The 16914-nt window shown below is 55.7% G+C and overlaps 4 protein-coding genes across 4 annotated transcripts; 2 read left to right on the top strand and 2 right to left on the bottom strand.

The window, feature by feature from the left end:
- Window positions 1–347: 347 nt before the first annotated feature.
- On the top strand, window positions 348–1030 carry GMORB2_2982 (AIG2-like family; the record flags this gene model as incomplete). The annotated part of the gene is made up of 3 exons (XM_035464958.1): window positions 348–378; window positions 510–902; window positions 1002–1030. 3 exons carry the CDS (start codon window positions 348–350, stop codon window positions 1028–1030), a joined length of 453 nt encoding a protein of 150 aa, XP_035319196.1.
- A 4989-nt stretch (window positions 1031–6019) lies between these two features.
- GMORB2_2981 (Chitin binding domain) lies at window positions 6020–7180 on the top strand (the record flags this gene model as incomplete). Its single annotated transcript, XM_035464957.1, has 2 exons — window positions 6020–6804; window positions 6970–7180. 2 exons carry the CDS (start codon window positions 6020–6022, stop codon window positions 7178–7180), a joined length of 996 nt encoding a protein of 331 aa, XP_035319195.1.
- A 323-nt stretch (window positions 7181–7503) lies between these two features.
- Window positions 7504–11866, bottom strand: GMORB2_2980 (Protein of unknown function (DUF3433); the record flags this gene model as incomplete). Its single annotated transcript, XM_035464956.1, has 4 exons — window positions 7504–9182; window positions 9274–10741; window positions 11046–11428; window positions 11557–11866. The coding sequence occupies 4 exons, from the start codon at window positions 11864–11866 to the stop codon at window positions 7504–7506; spliced, it is 3840 nt and encodes a 1279-aa protein (XP_035319194.1).
- Window positions 11867–13837: 1971 nt separating this feature from the next.
- On the bottom strand, window positions 13838–15677 carry GMORB2_2979 (SMI1 / KNR4 family (SUKH-1); the record flags this gene model as incomplete). The annotated part of the gene is made up of 3 exons (XM_035464955.1): window positions 13838–15432; window positions 15513–15565; window positions 15667–15677. 3 exons carry the CDS (start codon window positions 15675–15677, stop codon window positions 13838–13840), a joined length of 1659 nt encoding a protein of 552 aa, XP_035319193.1.
- Between the last annotated feature and the right edge of the window lie 1237 nt (window positions 15678–16914).

Below are 16914 nucleotides of genomic sequence, written 5' to 3'. Positions count from 1 at the left end.
AAAGGTTTGGTTTTTATTCCCAACCTGAAAAGACTGTAGTTTCATTAAGTCCAATTGTGAAGTCATTCGTACCTCCAACTTTCAATTCAGAAACGTGCTTGTGGACTACTCCATATTCACCCGGTATCTCTTTCATTGCTTAGATAAGAGAACACGGCGGAAGCTCTAACGAGGTACCATTCATCCACTCATCCCTCACGTTTGACATCGGTCACAACATTCTTTATTGTATTCGTTAGATCAACTCCCAACATGTTTTAACCCCCCCCCTGTGTTACGACGTCACGTCAGCGTAGAAAATTTACGCCACGAACTCATCTCTCCAACCCCGCGACTCCCCCGACAAGATGAGCGGGGATAACACTGCCTTTTTCTATGGTACGATTAGTTGTCTCTCCCGATACTCTGTGAAATCATGTACTGATGATAGAAAAGGCACTCTGGTATCCCAAATATGGCCCTATATAAGACAAGCCAGCACGATGCTAACAAATTATAGATGGCACCAGAGGTCTTCTACAGCGTCTGCTACGGTGACGCAAACCCGCCAGATGCCATCAAGAAGCTTCACACGTTCTCCCCGGCCATACTCCATGGCTACTGCCGACACCGAGTCAAGTCAGCCGACTATCCTGCCATAATCCAGGAGGAAGGACACTCTGTACGCGGGATCTACGCAACGGGCCTCACAGATGCCAACTTGGTCAAGCTCGACTATTTTGAGGGGTCCGAGTACGAGCGGAAAGGCGTCAAGGTCAGACTTGTCCAGGATGGGACGGCGTTGACGGGCGGCGAGGAGAAGGACGCCGTTGCGTACGTGTTTTTGCTTTCCAACCGTCTGGAGCGGGGTGAATGGGACTTTGAACACTTTCGCAAGGAAAAGATGATGTTTTGGTCCAGTGGTAGCTGGGCTGATGAACAAGGCGGGTTATTCCCCAGCCATCCATCCCCTTTGCCAAAAACATGACTGACATCTTTCACCTCTTTCCCCTCCTCTCCAGACCCCAGCGACAGAGCCGTGGTTAGTTAGTGAAAACGATGACGATATCGATTTCCACGTTGACCACACATCTAATTATTGGATATCGGGTACGAACGTTGGGAGCGGGATAGGAGGATGTCTATCAAATGAACCACTGCTTCTCAGACATTGTCTAGATTCGAGCATAGCGACGCAAATGGACCGAACAATATTCTGAGCCAGTGAACTCGTGTTTCCTCCAAATGATGACGAGATCGAGGTCATGAATCTGATGAACTAGGGTGTCAGCCGCGAGTTATGGCAGAGAGATGCGCACACGACGTCTCGTAACATGAACGGGAGGACCGAATAATTGTCTTTGAGGTGTCTTATTGCGTTGAATACCTGACATTGAATGGCCGTCAGACGACGGTAGCCGACACAGAGGATGCAACATGTGGACCAGATTGAGGAGGCAGGCGTGAGGAGAACCCAAGGACGAGTGAGCAGACAAACAAGCAAACGTACCTTAAGGGAATCTCAAGTAAATCGCATGCATACGAGAGACAGCGAGACGGAAAAACGGCAGCCGGATGGCAAGTGAGCACTTGTTGTGTATTACTCCTCACATCGGTGGATCAGCCTGTTTGAACATGAAACTTGTAAACGAGGGAGGAAGGTGGTGGTTTACGTGGCGGCCGACGACACCGGTCACCGTCAAACGTCTCTACCCCCCCCCGATCCCACCCAATATTACCAGAAATGTTATTTTAATCGACAAAAATAAATGACTACAAAAGCTGCTGAAAGATTGTGATCTTGAATCATCCTGTGTAGGCAACCGTGCCCCGGCGGGTGACGTGACGACGTACGGAGTAATTCGTATTATGACGATAGTATCCAAATTGTAGCATTGCGACGTACTCCTTACATGCATCGTAATATCACGCTGTGATAATGCGTTTCTCTGTTGCGCAAGGTTGATTCTGAGTCGCCCTCACAGGCGGCAATGATTCCTCTATATCACAAGGGTGGCAACGGGAAAGAAGGATTATAGTGAGCCCATGGGAAGAGAGCTGAAAATACGCCTCTCGCCTCGATGCGCATGAATTGCCACCCGCGCCACTTTTCTAATACTGGGCTATATTCCGATCCTAACGTAGGATTAATATTACTACTCTTGGACGACCATCATCATGGTATTGAATTCTGTCTGAGGTATTTTTGTCACTTTCTCCCCACTCGATTCTTCCTTCCCTCCTTGTCCCCTCTATGCCTGGTACGACGCTGTACAGGAGTACGAGTGCAACGCGCCCACGTGCCGAATGCCAAGGTGGACGAGATAGATGGGACCACAAAGGTCGCTTAAGAGGCTGCATACCTGCCTGGTTGAGTGACCTAGGTGATATTGCAGGTGACCGCGATCATGGGCTTGTGGGGTGTAGCACCCGTCTCACACCATTCTTCTCTCTCAACGTCGTAATCGTACGCAGGGGCTTACACACATATATAACACATCAAGGCAGATGAGTGATGAATGTGATGTTTCAATGACATCTCAGAAAGAATAAGAACAGGAGGTAAAAAAGGTGTCAAAGCTCAGATAAGGAAGCGTGCGCTCAGGTCCAACGATCTACTCTCCTGCAGGTAAAACCAGACGAACACTTGGTTGGTGATAGGCCCAGACCAGGCTAGGGGGATAATACGGCTTACAGGCTACAGCTACGGCGCCGCACTCGTGCTAACGCACGTACGGGACGCGCTTTCATCATTCCCAATCATGTAGAGAGTTTTTCTTTGGCGTGGGCTTTCTGTGGCGTAGCGTAGAGCTAGCTACCGACGTTGTGCGGAGTGATAGAGAGGGGGGGAGAGAGGCGAGCGGAGGGAGACGATACGACAGGGCGAGAAAAGACTAGAGGCAAATTGAAAAAGGCCCAATAGGGGAAAAAAGAAAGGGCAAAAGACTTCGTGAAACGATGGGCGGTTTCGTGATGGCCGGGCCCCTGCAGTAGCTTCCTCTACCGGGCACCAATTGGACCTTAATCCAGCATCGTCCCTCGACCCTACAGCGGGGGTGGGTCCTCGCTGCCTAGGCCAATAGTGAGGCCCGGCCACTACGTCCAGGGGAATTCCGGGGGAGACCCGGCCTGGAATCAGCTCCTACGCTACTGTGATTGTACCATGATGGTCCATGGAGGGATGGATGGACCACAATGGGCCAAGGCACGTCTACGATGGAGGGAGAGAAAAGAGGGAAAACTCTGACAAAAGTAATGTTACCCTACCAGCATGCTACTTGATAGCCTTCGATTGTTCTTCATGTACACAAGTAGTCGGCATACCATGAAACGGGGAAACAGCTAAACAGCTGCCCAAACGGGCGGCCAAGGGCGAATGAGGAATGAATGGCTTGCTCAACATGTTCAGATGTCGGCCCGTCTAGATGGCGTCAGTCGGTGTCGTTCGCTCTTGCCGTTGCGGTTGTCAGGCACCAGGCACCAGTCACTAATCGTGTGGCTACCTGCCTCGCTACCGATGCATTGTTCTCGACGCTCGTACCTGCCAGCCTTGTCGCTCCTGCCGATTGCAATTACGACGAGTATTAGTTGCGTCGTACCTGTGCTGCTTTTCTGGCCGTGTGGCTTTCTGAGGGCTCGCTCCTGCCCTTGCAAGCGGGAAATAAAATGTCGCCATATTGAACGGTGGCTGAGATGACGAAAGGTGCCACAGCATTGTTACTGCATTGTGACTTGTAGAGAGCTGTTCCCCTCTTCCGCTCCTTTTTTCTCCTCCCCCCCGTATTCTTCTTGGTTCGCCACCGAAGGCGGTGTCATGCGTGCATGCGAGTACGAAAAACTTGCATCCAATTATGGCTACGGTTACGTAGTTGTGCCTCTCGTGCAATGCTTCGAAAAGGGCTGATCGACAGGGCCTCCACTTGGACCAACCAAGAAATCTTGGCAGCGCCCGAGTGCCTTAGCGTCCCATTACCTGGCTTATTGGCATCAAGTTCCTGGCGTCAAGCTCCAAGTTCCCGGCGTCAAGTGCCAAGCTTACAGTGCCTGGCGTTCAGAACCAAGTGGATGCCAGGGCGAAAGGTCAAAACGGTCAGTGGCCAAACCATGGGAGGAGGGAAGAGGTCGTCGTTAACCCAACGCGTGTATGTGCGAGGATAGAGAAGACGTCGGACAACACAGAAGTATGCGGCCTGCTCGAGAGGCCTAGCTTGCTTTTTTTTGGTATGTGTGACCCTGCACTAACTCTCCCGAAAGGTCGAGCACCGGCCAATGTAACATTACGGATTCGCGCCGTACCAATACGGCGGTCAAAGGTCCTACAAGTGACTGGCTGCCGGGTCATACATGACCGTTGCTACGGGTCATCGGGCACAGAAGCGTTGCCAGCAAAGACGGCCGTTGTTTTAGAGTCCTAGACACGTATACTGCTGACTCTTGCTGGTAGCATCGGACGGCACCCTTTGGATGGCTATGCGCCGCTACCGAAGCTCAGACGTGTTGCAAAACTCTCATCACCATGTCCATTCCTTGCGCGCCCCTCCGCCGGTTTGCCGCAGTGCATTGCTGTCGATGCCGGGAACATTTAGGACCGTTATGAGCGGAATGGCTGAAAAGGCTGTGCGGCGGGGACCACGTCTAGTTACGTGGTAATAGCAGAGCAAGGGCTGGGTTTCGGCATGCCAGTATCTGCTCCACTGCGTGTACTGCGGCCGCCCCTCCGCCCCTCTCTCCCTTTGCCATTTGGTACCATTGCTCCATATTTTGGTAATCTCGCTGGTAGCCGTCGCCCCTGATCGTCATTGCGGAGAGAAGCCATCTTCTGTTCTCAAATGGAGGCGAATGAAGAAGAGAAAGAAAAAAGTCGGCTGCTGTTTTCCCAGGGACAGAGTGATGGAAGTTTAGGCTGCGGCTTGGAGCTGACCAGTCGGCATCCGGCATCGCTCTTTGGTCGTGACTTACAGCTCGCCCGTGAAACATTAGCGTAGCCTATCACCAGCCAAAGATGCTCGCACCTCCCTCGACGATCCAGACTCATACTCCGAAGCCCCTATTAGGGCTCCTCCCAGGTCGCTACGGGAGCCCTTGGACGAGTAAATTCTTCCTTGGGCGGCGGCCCCTGGCAGTTTGTCTGCCGGGCTTTGTTAATGTTTAGTCGGACGGATATAGGTTTGTATCAACCAACCATTTGGATGCCCCCTGCCCCCTGCCCCCTGCGGCATTGCCAAGTACGGAGTAATACAGAGAATGATGTATCTCATCAGTCCTGTCTCTACTTACGAGCAAACTAGGCCAGAAAGGAGAGACGAGGCACATCATTGAGCATGGGCCCTGTAAGTGGATATGGTATTTTTGCTTGGTCTTCCGGGACGACACCAATGCGAGCATGGGTTCCTGAAACCTCTGTCGTGGGCCACCTTGACCTGGATCGTGGCATACATATAAGGCCAGGCGTTCTCCCCCCCCGTCTCCCGTTTTGTTTCCCCTTCCTCTTCACAGACTTCTTTCGTCTCCAGTCCATCCTTTCGCGAGTCTTGTCGTCGAGACACTACACTCCTTCTTTTCATTCCTTCCAGAGAGGCTAGTCCTCCTTTTTTCAAGCATCATCTATCACCTTGCATTACCTCACTTGCCTGGCGCAGTGAACCCGTTCGCATATCTCCACAGTCGAACAATCGAACAACACCTCGACTCGCTTCTTCCGTCTCGTCATTTGTCTCGACCAGGCCGCATTCCACTCCATTCAGGACCCTGCGACTTCCTTGGTAAGTTAAACCATGAGCAATGCCCTGCGTAAGGCTCTGTTCTTGATGATATATGAGCATCTTGCTCTGCGCCAAGAAACATGCGAGACCTTATGAACACCTTGTGGCGGTAGTTATTTCGCATTGTAGGATATCGAGCCTAACATCAACATCCAGGACTTACATCTTTCCAACCTTTTCTTTACAAACAGTCTTGACGACATCTCTTCATATCCAATCCTACCGTCCGGTACGCGTCGGATCTCACAAACCAAAAAGACATATTCCACTTCTTCACCATGCTCTCCAACGTCTTCACCGTCATGGGCCTGGCCACCGTCGCCAGTGCTCACATCATCATGACCAACCCTGTTCCCTACGGCACATTCGAGAACAGCCCCCTGGATGCCTCTGGTTCCAACTTCCCCTGCCAGAACGTTGCCAACCCTGGCGGAAAGGCTGGCAACACCTACGAGGCCGGCAGCACTCAGGAGCTCGCTTTCGAGGGAACCGCCGTCCACGGTGGTGGCTCGTGCCAAGTCTCAGTCACGACTGACCTCAACCCCACCAAGGATTCTACTTGGAAAGTCATCAAGTCTATCGAGGGTGGCTGCCCTGCTCGCGACCAGGCAGGAAATCTTCCTGGCTCTAACGCTGCCGCCACCGATCCTTACACCTACGAATTCCAGATTCCCGATGAGATGCCCAGTGGCGACTACGTCCTTGCCTGGTCCTGGTTCAACAAGATTGGCAATCGCGAGATGTACATGAACTGTGCCTCGGTCGAGATTACTGGAGGTAGCGACGACGACAGCTTCCTCGACACACTTCCCGACATGTTCGTCGCCAACATCGGTAACGAGTGCTCAACGGCCGATTCCAAGGACCTCCAGTTCCCCGACCCTGGACAGTACCTCGCTCAGGAAAACGGCGCAACCACGGCCTGGGGTGCCCCGATCGGCTCCAACTGTGGTGCCTCTGGATCCACCCCCACCGCCAGTGATGCCCAGCCCACACAGACCAGCGAGCCCACTACAACAGCCGATGTCCAGCCTTCGACCACTGCCGCCGTGTCTATCTCAGTGTCGATTTCCGGTGGTATCTTCCTTGCCTCTTCGGCCACGGCCACTGCCACTTCAGCCGTTGTCACTGAGCCTGCTACCACTGAACCTGCTGCCACTGCCACTTCCGCTGTTCCTACTGAACCTACGACCATTGCCACGTCTTCTGCTGCCGTCCCCACTGGCAGCGGCAGCGGCAGCAGCCACACTGCCGGCTCTGCCTGCTCCTCCGAGGGCACCTGGGACTGCATTGGCGGAAGCTCCTATCAGCGTTGTGCTAGTGGTGTCTGGTCCGAGGTCATGCAGATGGCTGGAGGCACCACTTGCGTCGCCGGCGAGTCCTCTGAGCTCTCTGTTGCCGCGGCCGTCAGGCGCCGCGCCGTCCCCCTCCGTGTTTAAAGTGACCGTGACGTGGACAAGTCCGGTAGCACGCGATTTCTAGGGTTTATTTGGTCACGATCTGGGGGCGTTCTATGGTTTTTGTGTTTTGACTGTATATCTTCTTCTTCAGCGTACACCCAAGATGGTGCCGCAAGTACAATTTCTTCTTTAGACCAATAAAGTACATGGTTTTTTTTCAAAGGCAATGTGTATCGCCATATGTGGTGGAATTAATAGCAGCCACCCATGAGGTTAACTGAACTTAGATGATGGTAAAAAAATGGACTGAGCATATGTGATATATATGATACTGATATGAATCCGTGTGGTCACTATAATTGCTAGAGCCAGGGCCCGCTGTGAAATGGAGTCTCTTCACTCCGTTTGCCGAATATTCCCCAACGCTTCCCTGCCGGCTTACCGAAGGAAGCAGGATCTATGGGGACGACGTGCGGATCCACCTCGATTCCTACATGAGCTGCTCCATCACGGCCTATGAACCGACCAAAGCTGAATGTCCTTGCTGTTGAGTCCAACGCTCTCCCAGACTTTTCCTCAAGGAACAGTCGACTTGGGGCAATGTAGGTGATGATGGACCCCAAGGTCGTCGGCATCCGGGGCAGAACGAAGGGCGCTTTGCGGGAGTAGAGGAAGACGGCGATGACGACATTGACAGCCAGGAGAACGAAGCTGGTCGTCAAGGCGGCCTGATCCATAAACAGGCGCGTCTGTACAACAAGGCGCTCGCCACCTATGGCCTCGTCCTTGCCCGCCGACGTGAAGAGGTAATCCCTGTTCAGCGCCAGCAGCAGGGCAAACAGGGTGCGGAATATCGGGTCGATGTTGGGGATCACGTCTTCCGGGTTTGGGACGTCCAACTGCGGGTCCAGATCTGCCCTGGAGCCCGTCTTGACCATGACCAGATGGCTGATCCAATCCCGGGTCAGGGTGTCGTTGTGCCACCTGGTCACCCCGCTCCCGATGATGCCGTTGGAGCTGGCAACCATGGCGTCGATGTGGTCATCGGAGTTGGGGTAGTCCAGCGTGGACTCGAGTTTCCCGGCCCGTGTATATCCCTGAACGTAGCCGGCAGGGTCGACGTCGACGTCGAACAAGGCGGTTTCGAAGATGGGGACGCAGATGGCGAAGCTGGTGCGGATCGTTGCGTTCAGATCTTCCGCCTTTTGCGCTCGGGCCCAGCCAAACGTCACTGTCCTATCGCACGATGGAACCTTGCCTCCCGTGGTGACGTCGAGGTACTCGACGGCGGAGACACCGGAAGATGACCGGTAGGTCTCGTCGTACATTTTGCCAGTGGCAATCTTCAAATCGTCGCCGCAGAATGATGCGTTAGGACTCGCCACCGGCTCGGCAGCCTGTTCAAACGATCGTTCTTGGGGGGCCACAGGTGTGCAGTTGGTTCGGATGCCGAAGCCTCGAGTGCGTATGCTGTAAAAGTCCACTGTCATGTTTTTCCGCGTCTGCGTGATCTCGAACGGCTGGAAGAAGTAATCGTGGGATGTCCATGGGAGCAAAGGGGTATTCTGAGAGATATTCGACAAAAGGGAGTAGGCGTGATCGCTGTACTGGCTGGTCGTGATGAGAGAGTTGAGCAGGTATGTCGGGAGCTCATGTACAGAATTGTTGTTGAACTGGGCGGAAACTGTCGGGTGAAATGTCTCTGAGTATCGGGCAGTGACGACACGCTCGGTGAAGACGGCCGGGAGACTGATGGTCAGGACATTGGCTAGGAAGACGGCGCTGCAGACCGTACTGAGAAAGACGTGCCCTGACTTAAGGGATCTCCAGAGGGCAAACTGAGGCGGTATAGAGGTGTAAGTGGCGGATACAGACTGTTTCGGCCTGGCTTTCCCTTGCCAGAGTTGGTTAAAGGGCTGTAGGACGCAGAGAAGGCGGTTGATCAGGATCCAGAAGGGCTCAATCATGGTCGACAGAACAGTTGGTATGTAGTTCTCGAGTATCTGCTGGACCTCCTGATTTGTGGACGGTCGTTGAAGTCCTACAGACTTCTCCGTCAGGCTACGTTCAACGCATTGAGTGTAGCGGATATTGGTGAAAGGGAAGGGAAAGGGGGGGGGGGGTGGCCGAACCGTGGAAATGAACCTCTGCCCATTTCAGATAACCCAATCCACCTATGACACCTAGAACCGCTATTACGAAAGCGACTCCGATCTCGATTCGCAGGAACAGTGGTCTTACGGGGACATAATATCCATCTGATGCTTCGGAATCTTGCTTCTCTGCGGGATCGACAGAGCTGTCCACGATGATCCGCGGGGCCGTAGCTGGGTTGTCTCGGATGAGTCGAAATTTCTTGCCTTCAGTCGCCTTGACGATGGAGTCCTCGTCGGCGTGACTGATGGAGCAGAAGAAATCCGCTAGCTCCGGGCTCTCCCGGACGATGTCGGCAATCCTGTCGATGGAGGATGGGTTCGCATGCAGGTTAGACCTCGTCGACCTGGCCAGCCAGAGAATCAAGGCTGTAGCGATAGCCACCACAACGAGGAGGGCTTCCAGGGCTGCCGAGATTGCCCTGCTCACAATGATTCCGCTCATCGGACGTGTGGCTGTTGCGGTGGAATTGCCGAGCTCGGTGCCGTTCACCAGGAGCTGGTTGACCGCGACAGAGAATAGGTGCTGATGGGCATCGTTGTATGCTCGCTGGAGCGTTTCCTGGTCCGCATAATCTGTCGTGTTCAGCTCCTGGCCTGCCAGAGCGAAGCCGACCATGTTGGATACGGGTTGGATCAGGTCGCGCCCCTCGAGTTTTGGATGTTGTTCCACGACGAAGTTGAAGGGATAGTCTCGTGTCTTCATCGTCTCGCTCATCCCATTCCCCAGAAGAAACTCGAAAGCGGTCCTGTTGAATTCGGAGTCGGCGAGAGTCTCCTGAGCACCCAACGGCTTCGCAGAGCCTCGATACGGCCTCAGCGTGCTAGCGTCGACCGTGACGAGGACTTCTTGCTTGAAGTACCTTGGCTGACAGAAGGCGCCGGTGATGTCGACGTTGCTTGCCGAGTTCCAGTATTCGAGGTCCCCCGTCGCATGGGCCCAGATGGCGAGGAACTGATGCTTGTGGTCAGGTGTTTCGGGACAGTCGGTGGTTCCCAGATAGAAATCGGAGTACGGGCTGCTGTAGTATCCCACGTATAACATTGAGTATCCTTCGGCGATTGGGATGGCCATGTTGGTCTTGCAACCTCTTCCGCTGTCAATGTCAAAGGTCGAGTTGCCGATACTTCCGTTTCCACCATGCACCGAGATGTCTGCGGCTGGCCAGCAGTCCAGTTCCGTCCACAATTGGGTCGTAGCCGCCGTCAGATTCGTCCCTTGGATGGCGGTGAGATTGGACGACTCTTCCGGGTAGAATGGGAGGAAGGCCTTGTCCGGGAGCATGAATTCCGGATAGGACTGGTTCAGCCATGAAATCGGGTACATCAGGTTGAGCACCTCGGGTCCGAGGAGGTCCTCCTGCTGAGCCACCGGGACCAGCTCAGATCGGTTGACCAGCTCGAGGTAGCTCGAATGGTTGACGGAGCCGGTTCCCAGCTGAGCGGACTGCAGGGGCGTGACGGCCCAAAAGACGACGACCATGACGGTACCCGAGAGCAAGACGAGCCAGTGTCTGGCATGGGCAAAAGACAAGGTCAGCAACATATGGTACACACACGCACACACACACACACACGCACACATCATATTTCATGAAAGACCCTAGAGGGCATATGAGAGAGAGGTGGAAAAGGGGTGAGAGAGTGTGAGAGAGCGTGAGAGAGAGTGTGTGAGAGAGAGTGAGAAGGTGAGAAGGTGAGTGAAGGACGAAGAAAAGAGAGAAAGAAGAAGAAGAAGAAGAAGAAGAGACGACGTACCTCCGACGCCCGGCGATAAAGGGGACCGAAGCGACAAAGGTGAAAGGGTAGTCGAGGAACAGCGAATCCGCGGCCGAGGCGCCGGCGGGCTTGGCCAGCTCGTACCACGGCTGCATGCGCTTGACATCCAGGTCAATCCAGCTCCAGACGAGGCTGTACAGGACGGCGAGCAGCTGGGGCACGTACTGGGCCGAGATGGTGGCGTAGGAGGGGATGTCGTCGAGGGAGGGGGAGAGTGCCAGGCCGCCCTGCCTCCCGCTCCTCTGGGCGAGGAGCTCTATGGCGGCCACCATGAGGAGGGAGGCGACGGTGACGGCCAGGAGGATGGGCGTCGTCATGGATAGCGGCTTCCAGTCCGCGTGCATGGTTGTGGGTTCTTCGCTTCACGCGTCAGTTTCAGTTTCATCTTGCTGAAGAGACATGGATCTCGTTGGGATCTTGGGTATCGGGGGTGCCTATGCTCTCTCTCCCCCCCCCCTCTCTCTGCCTGTCTGTCTGTCTCACTTGGATCTTGATCGAGGTCGGACCACCAGGTCCAAGACCTGCTGCGTCCCGACTTGGTGCCCCAAGGCCATATCCTCGACTTGGAGTCGTTGCCGCTCTTTTCGCCGTCGACCTTCGACTTGGAGGGGAATGAAGAAGAAGAAGAAGAAGAAGATGATGATGATCCCGAGGGACCGTTGCTGACATTGGAGCCACGTTCTCCTCCCGTTTCGACATCGACGACGTTCCTGCCCTTCCACGGATCATCTTGCTCGCTCGACGGTTCCTCGACGGGTGTGAGTGTATATTCGAATCGAAGGGGGGCGGGCATCTTCTTCGGGTACCCCCTGGACAGGTAAGGAGACAAAGAGAGGATCTCTTCTACACACAAAGGGCGTATTGTCAAGAGATATAATGATGATGAGATAAGAACAGAGACGACAAGAGAAGGGAAGAATATGGGAGACAAAGCACAGCAACCAACACCTTCTCTTTAAGAAGAGAGAAGAATACGGAGCGTGATCATCTATCACCTCAGGACCAACCCCCCCGAGGGATCCCATCTCAACAAGCGCCCGACACGACGCTACCTGCAGAATCGCGCATGTACGATGTATTCATAGGAATATGAGGAAATGAATCGGTAGAGCGTTTTTTTTTTTAAAAAAAAAAAGTGCTGACACCAGCTCCCGTATAATCAATCAGATGTACGTGTATCAAATTCACTCTCCACACTCCCACTCCTCACACCGTCCCAGGCCAATGACCGATCGTCCACCTCCCGCCCGGAAAGGCGCAGTCCTGCATCGGCCGCCCCCCCCCCCCCCCCCGTGTAACGAGTCGGAGAGGGTGTGTAAGCGCCTCGGGTTCCACAGCGGCCGTCTATCGCGCGTCTCTTTTACATCGAATGCATCTGTCTTCTTCGCCCCCCCTTCTTTCTGATACATTCATCATGTGCGCCTTGCATACCAAGCTTGTATCGTCATCATCCTTCCTTTCCATCATGCATGGACTCTTCTTTTCTTCCTCTCTCTCCCCGTGTGTAGAGACGGACTCGACCCCCACGCCCTCGGCTGAGGGTGCTCGTCAGTCAACAACGATGCCTTGCCATTCATGCGTGCATGCCAAACGACGGCGGCTTAGAGCCAACACTGCACACCATCTTCTCCTCCCTCGCCTCTCCTCTCCTCCCTCGCCTCTCCTCGCACATCCCGCTGCGACGCGACTGCCTCCGGCCGCCCTACCTGCCGGGGGTACTCCTCGCTGCGCTCGCTGCTCTTGCAGAGGTAGGATTACTCTCAAGGTAGGACTGTTCTCAAGGTAGGAGGATTGCTTGCTCCGGTGAGTATTGCCTTCGGCGGCCCTACCGGGAGCACTCCTCGCTACCCCTCGCTCCTCCGCATCATCCTGCCCCTCGTACCGTACGCCTCATCTACGACGTGCGAGCGTAGCGAGGCCAGTCCCCGACGGGGCCGCCGGAGGCAGATCACCACCCCAAGTACGCCCACGCAGTCCAGAGAGGTGCATCGTGGTGAAGAGGTTGAAGATTACCAGTGCTATTCTCCTACAGTAATACAGAAAATATAAACAAAAAAAGGAGGACATGATGCTATCCATCGGGACACTATGCTTCAGAGGATCGCCTTCCCCCCCTCCCCCTCCCCCTCCCCCTCCCCGATCCTCTGTGTGTGCTCTGTGCTGTCCCGTAAGAAGTTACAAGATATATGAAAGCGCAGGAAGAAGAAGGGAATTACGAAGCGAGATAAGAACAAGAAAACAATGTGTTGAGACGAGGAAGCAGAAGAGAAAAAAAAAAGGCAAACCAGAAAAACAGAAGATACAAGCAGAAAAAAGAGCACCTTCCTCCCTTTCTCCCGCCCAACGCCGATTTGCAAAAGAAACAGGAAAGAGAGAGAAAAACAGGTCTTTCTCCTCCTTTTCGTACCTTGGGGGATTAGAGACTAGGGGACAAGGATTATGAGAGAAAAGGGAGGGAGACAAGGTTACAGGGATTTTCTGACGGGAGCGTGGGAGAGGAGACTCTTGAAAACTCCCTATGATGCGTGATGGAGAAGGTGAGAGGAGGGAGGAGGAGGAGGAGAAGAAGAAGAAAAGGTAGTCATGCAGTCGTTTTGCTCAGCAAGTCAGCCAGAGTGATGGTGACGCTCGAAGAAGAAGAAAAGANAAGAAAAGATGGGGGGGGGGGGGGGGGGGGGGGGGTGCAGGTTTGTGTACATGTGACTTTTCAGAGACAGAAGAGAAAGGGTCAGGAGAGGAGGAGGGAGAGGGAGAGAGAGAAAGATCAGATCTCAATCTCCTTCATCGTCTCGTCCGTCTTGCCATCCGCCTCGGGCGCCACGTTCTCCTTGTCCTTGCCCGTCTTGGACTCGGACGACGGCCGTGCAGGCTTGCCGGCCGGTTCCGACGTCGTCGACGTGGGGGCCGTGGTGGCCGGCGTCGCCGTGGAAGATGTGGCGGCCGTGCTGCTGGCCGAGGCCGAGGCCGCGCCGGCCGGCTGCTCCAGCGGCGTCTCGACCTCGACGAGCTTCGAGGGCTCGATGTGGGCCGTCATCAGCTCCGGGATCGGCGTCTCCTCCGTCACCCTACCGAGGGCAGGCGGCTTTCCGAAGCCGGCGCCGCGCATGGGGCTGGTCAGGGGTGACGAGTCGCGCAGGCGCTGCATGGACCGTCCGCGGGCGTCCGGGGCGGCGCCGCCGTCGACGGGGCTGGCGTAGGGCGACGACGACCGCGAGCCGAGCGGGGAGCCGGCGGCGCCGCCCCTGGGCTGGGGAGCCATGGACCTCCGCTGGGCGGCGCGGCGGCCGTACTTCTGGTCCATGCGCCACCGCAGGATGCTGAAGTAGCCGGGCTCGACGCGCGTCTCCCTGAACTCGCGGAGCTTCAGCTCGTTGGTGTCCTCGTCGACGAACCACTTGCCGCTGTTGAGGTCGTCGGCCACGGAGGCGATGAAGGCCGACCACGAGCGGGCGACGACGTACTTGGTGTCGTAGTCGCGGCCGAACATGATGATCTGACCCCATCGACCCTTGGGGCCGGGAGCCAGGTCGACGGCGATGTTGTTGCCTCCCCAGTCGCGCACCAGGGGGATCCAGGCCGGGTGGGCGTAGGCCTTGCGGACGGCGTTGGGAGGCACGCAGTCCTGCTTGGACAGCAGGCTGTGGCGCCACTCGTCCGGGTTGCTCCCCTGCGAGGCGGCGCGCTGCCTCGACGACGAGGCCTCGCTGCTGCCGCCGCCAAAGGCCTTGGAGGGCACCGTCGTCTGCTGGGCGGCGTGCTGGGCCTCGGCCAGGAACTCCTGGTTGACGATGCGCCAGTTCTGGAACTCGTGGACGATCTCCTCGCAGTCGAGGAGCATGGAGCCGAAGATGATGCCGGTGGGGTATCCGCCGCGCTCCTGGCCGTCGTGGACCATGAGCGACTCGCGCACGTCTTGGGGGAGGGAGCAGTCGAGCTGGTGCTCGAGCTCGTTGAGGTCGTTGACGGTGGCACCCTCGCCGAGCTGGTCGAACAGCTCGGGGTAGTTCTCCTCGGCCCAGGCGTCTATGCGCCTCCACGAGTGCCGGATGGGCGGTGGCGGCGGCTGGCCGTCCTCGAAGGACTGCATGGGCACCTCGCCCGGGCTCTGCACCTCGAAGCCGTCGGTCTGGCTGGCGTTCTTGGCGGCCATGGACCGCAGGCCGGGCGAGTAGGGGCCTCCGGGGCTGCCGGGGATGCCGCCGGCCGAGGGGGACGCGCGGCTGTGCTCGTCGTAGAAGGGTGAGCTGACGTCGGGTCGGGAGTCGGAGGCAGTGGCGACGCCGGTGAAGAGGCCGCTGGTCCGGCCGTCCTGCAGGGGAACGTGGCGTCCGGAACGCTGTGGTGAGTCGTACGTAGAGTCTGCAGCGGGTGGTCAGCACACACGTCCCTCCTGACCTCGCCTCTCCGGCGCGGCCGAGAGGAGGGGAAGGATGACATACGTCGGTCATAGCTGGTCATCGTATGCCAGAAGTCGCGGAAGGCGGCACCGAATCTGCCAGAGCTGTCAGCGGAAAGGTGATGGTGGGCAGGTGAGAGACGGGGGGGGGGGGGGGGGGGGGGGGGGGGGGGGGGGGGGTGAGATGGCGGGCATACAGGTTGGCCATGGTGGCGGTAGGGAGGGAGCAATTGGGCTCGGACCCGACGATGTCGGCGTCAGGGTTGAACGGAAGTGAATACGACTCTTTTCTCTTCTCTTCTTCTTTTCCGATGCTTCCTTTGCTGATGACTGTTTGGGAGAGCGACAAGAGGGAGAAGTCTCGAGGTGGGTTGACTTTCCTCGTTATCAGGGGTTGTCGGTTGGTCGGATGACGGATTACTCGCAGGCGGGAGGGAAAGATTGTCGCGACCGAGAGTGGCCTCTGGAACCGATGAACACGTTGGGAGTGTGTGTGTGTGTGTGTGTGTGTGTGGGGTGCCCCTTTTGAAGGGATGCGAGAGATGGTAAGAAGAAAGAAGAAGAAAAGAGTGTGCGTGGGTGTGGGTGTGGAGAAACCAGTTCGAAAGAAGGAGACAGCAGTTAGCAGGAGAAGGAGTCGAAAATGAGTGAAAGGAGGCGAGCCGCGTCAAAAGGAGAAAAATACAGGCGCGGTGTCTCCTAGACAGGATGGCGTAGACTAGTATAATAATACGAGTACGTCGTATCAGAGGGAGAGGGGAGAGGGGAGAGAGGGAGAGAAAGAGAGAGAGAGAGAGAGAGGGAAGTTATGCAAAGACGGCCAAGTTCGCGTGCAATCTGGTTTTTTCCCTTTCTTTTAGGGAGTGGGACGCAGTGGGAACGCGGTGTGTGTGTCAACTGTGCGTGTGTGTGTGTGTGTGTATGTGTGTGTGCTCTGTGTCTGGGAGGGAGCTGAAACGACGGCAAAAGGAGAGAGGCAGTAGCAGCAGTACAAGTGCTAGTAATAGTAAAGCCCGGGAAGGAGGGAGAGAGAGAGAGAGAGAGAGAGGGAGAGAGAAGGGGGGGGGGTGTCGATCTGCACTGGTGTTGGTGGCGTTCGTTTATTTTTTTTCAACGAAGTTCTTCCGCTTTGACGAAGTTATTATCATTCCCTGGTCGACCTCCCTCTTTCCCTAACCAGTAAAGGGGGAAAGCGAGAGAGAAAGAAAGAGAAGAGAGTGAGAGGAGGACTCTTTAGCAACAGGATGATTATTTGTGTGTTTTCTTCGTCTTCTTCTTTTTTCTTTTCCCTTCTTAGGGGCCTTCTTAGGGGCCTTCTTAGGGGGGGAGGGGGAGGGGGTGTGTACAGCTTCTAGGACGGCAAATTGGTGACCACAGCCTTCCATGAAAGGGGGGGCGGGGGTGTGTGTGTGGCGTGCGGGTGAATAATGGAGGGGGGGGGGGGG

Source organism: Geosmithia morbida, assembly GCF_012550715.1.
Source record: "Geosmithia morbida isolate 1262 chromosome Unknown scaffold_15, whole genome shotgun sequence".
Classification (NCBI taxonomy): Eukaryota; Fungi; Ascomycota; class Sordariomycetes; order Hypocreales; family Bionectriaceae; genus Geosmithia; species Geosmithia morbida.
Note: the sequence above shows the minus strand (reverse complement) of the source record. Positions and strands in the feature narration are given on the sequence as shown.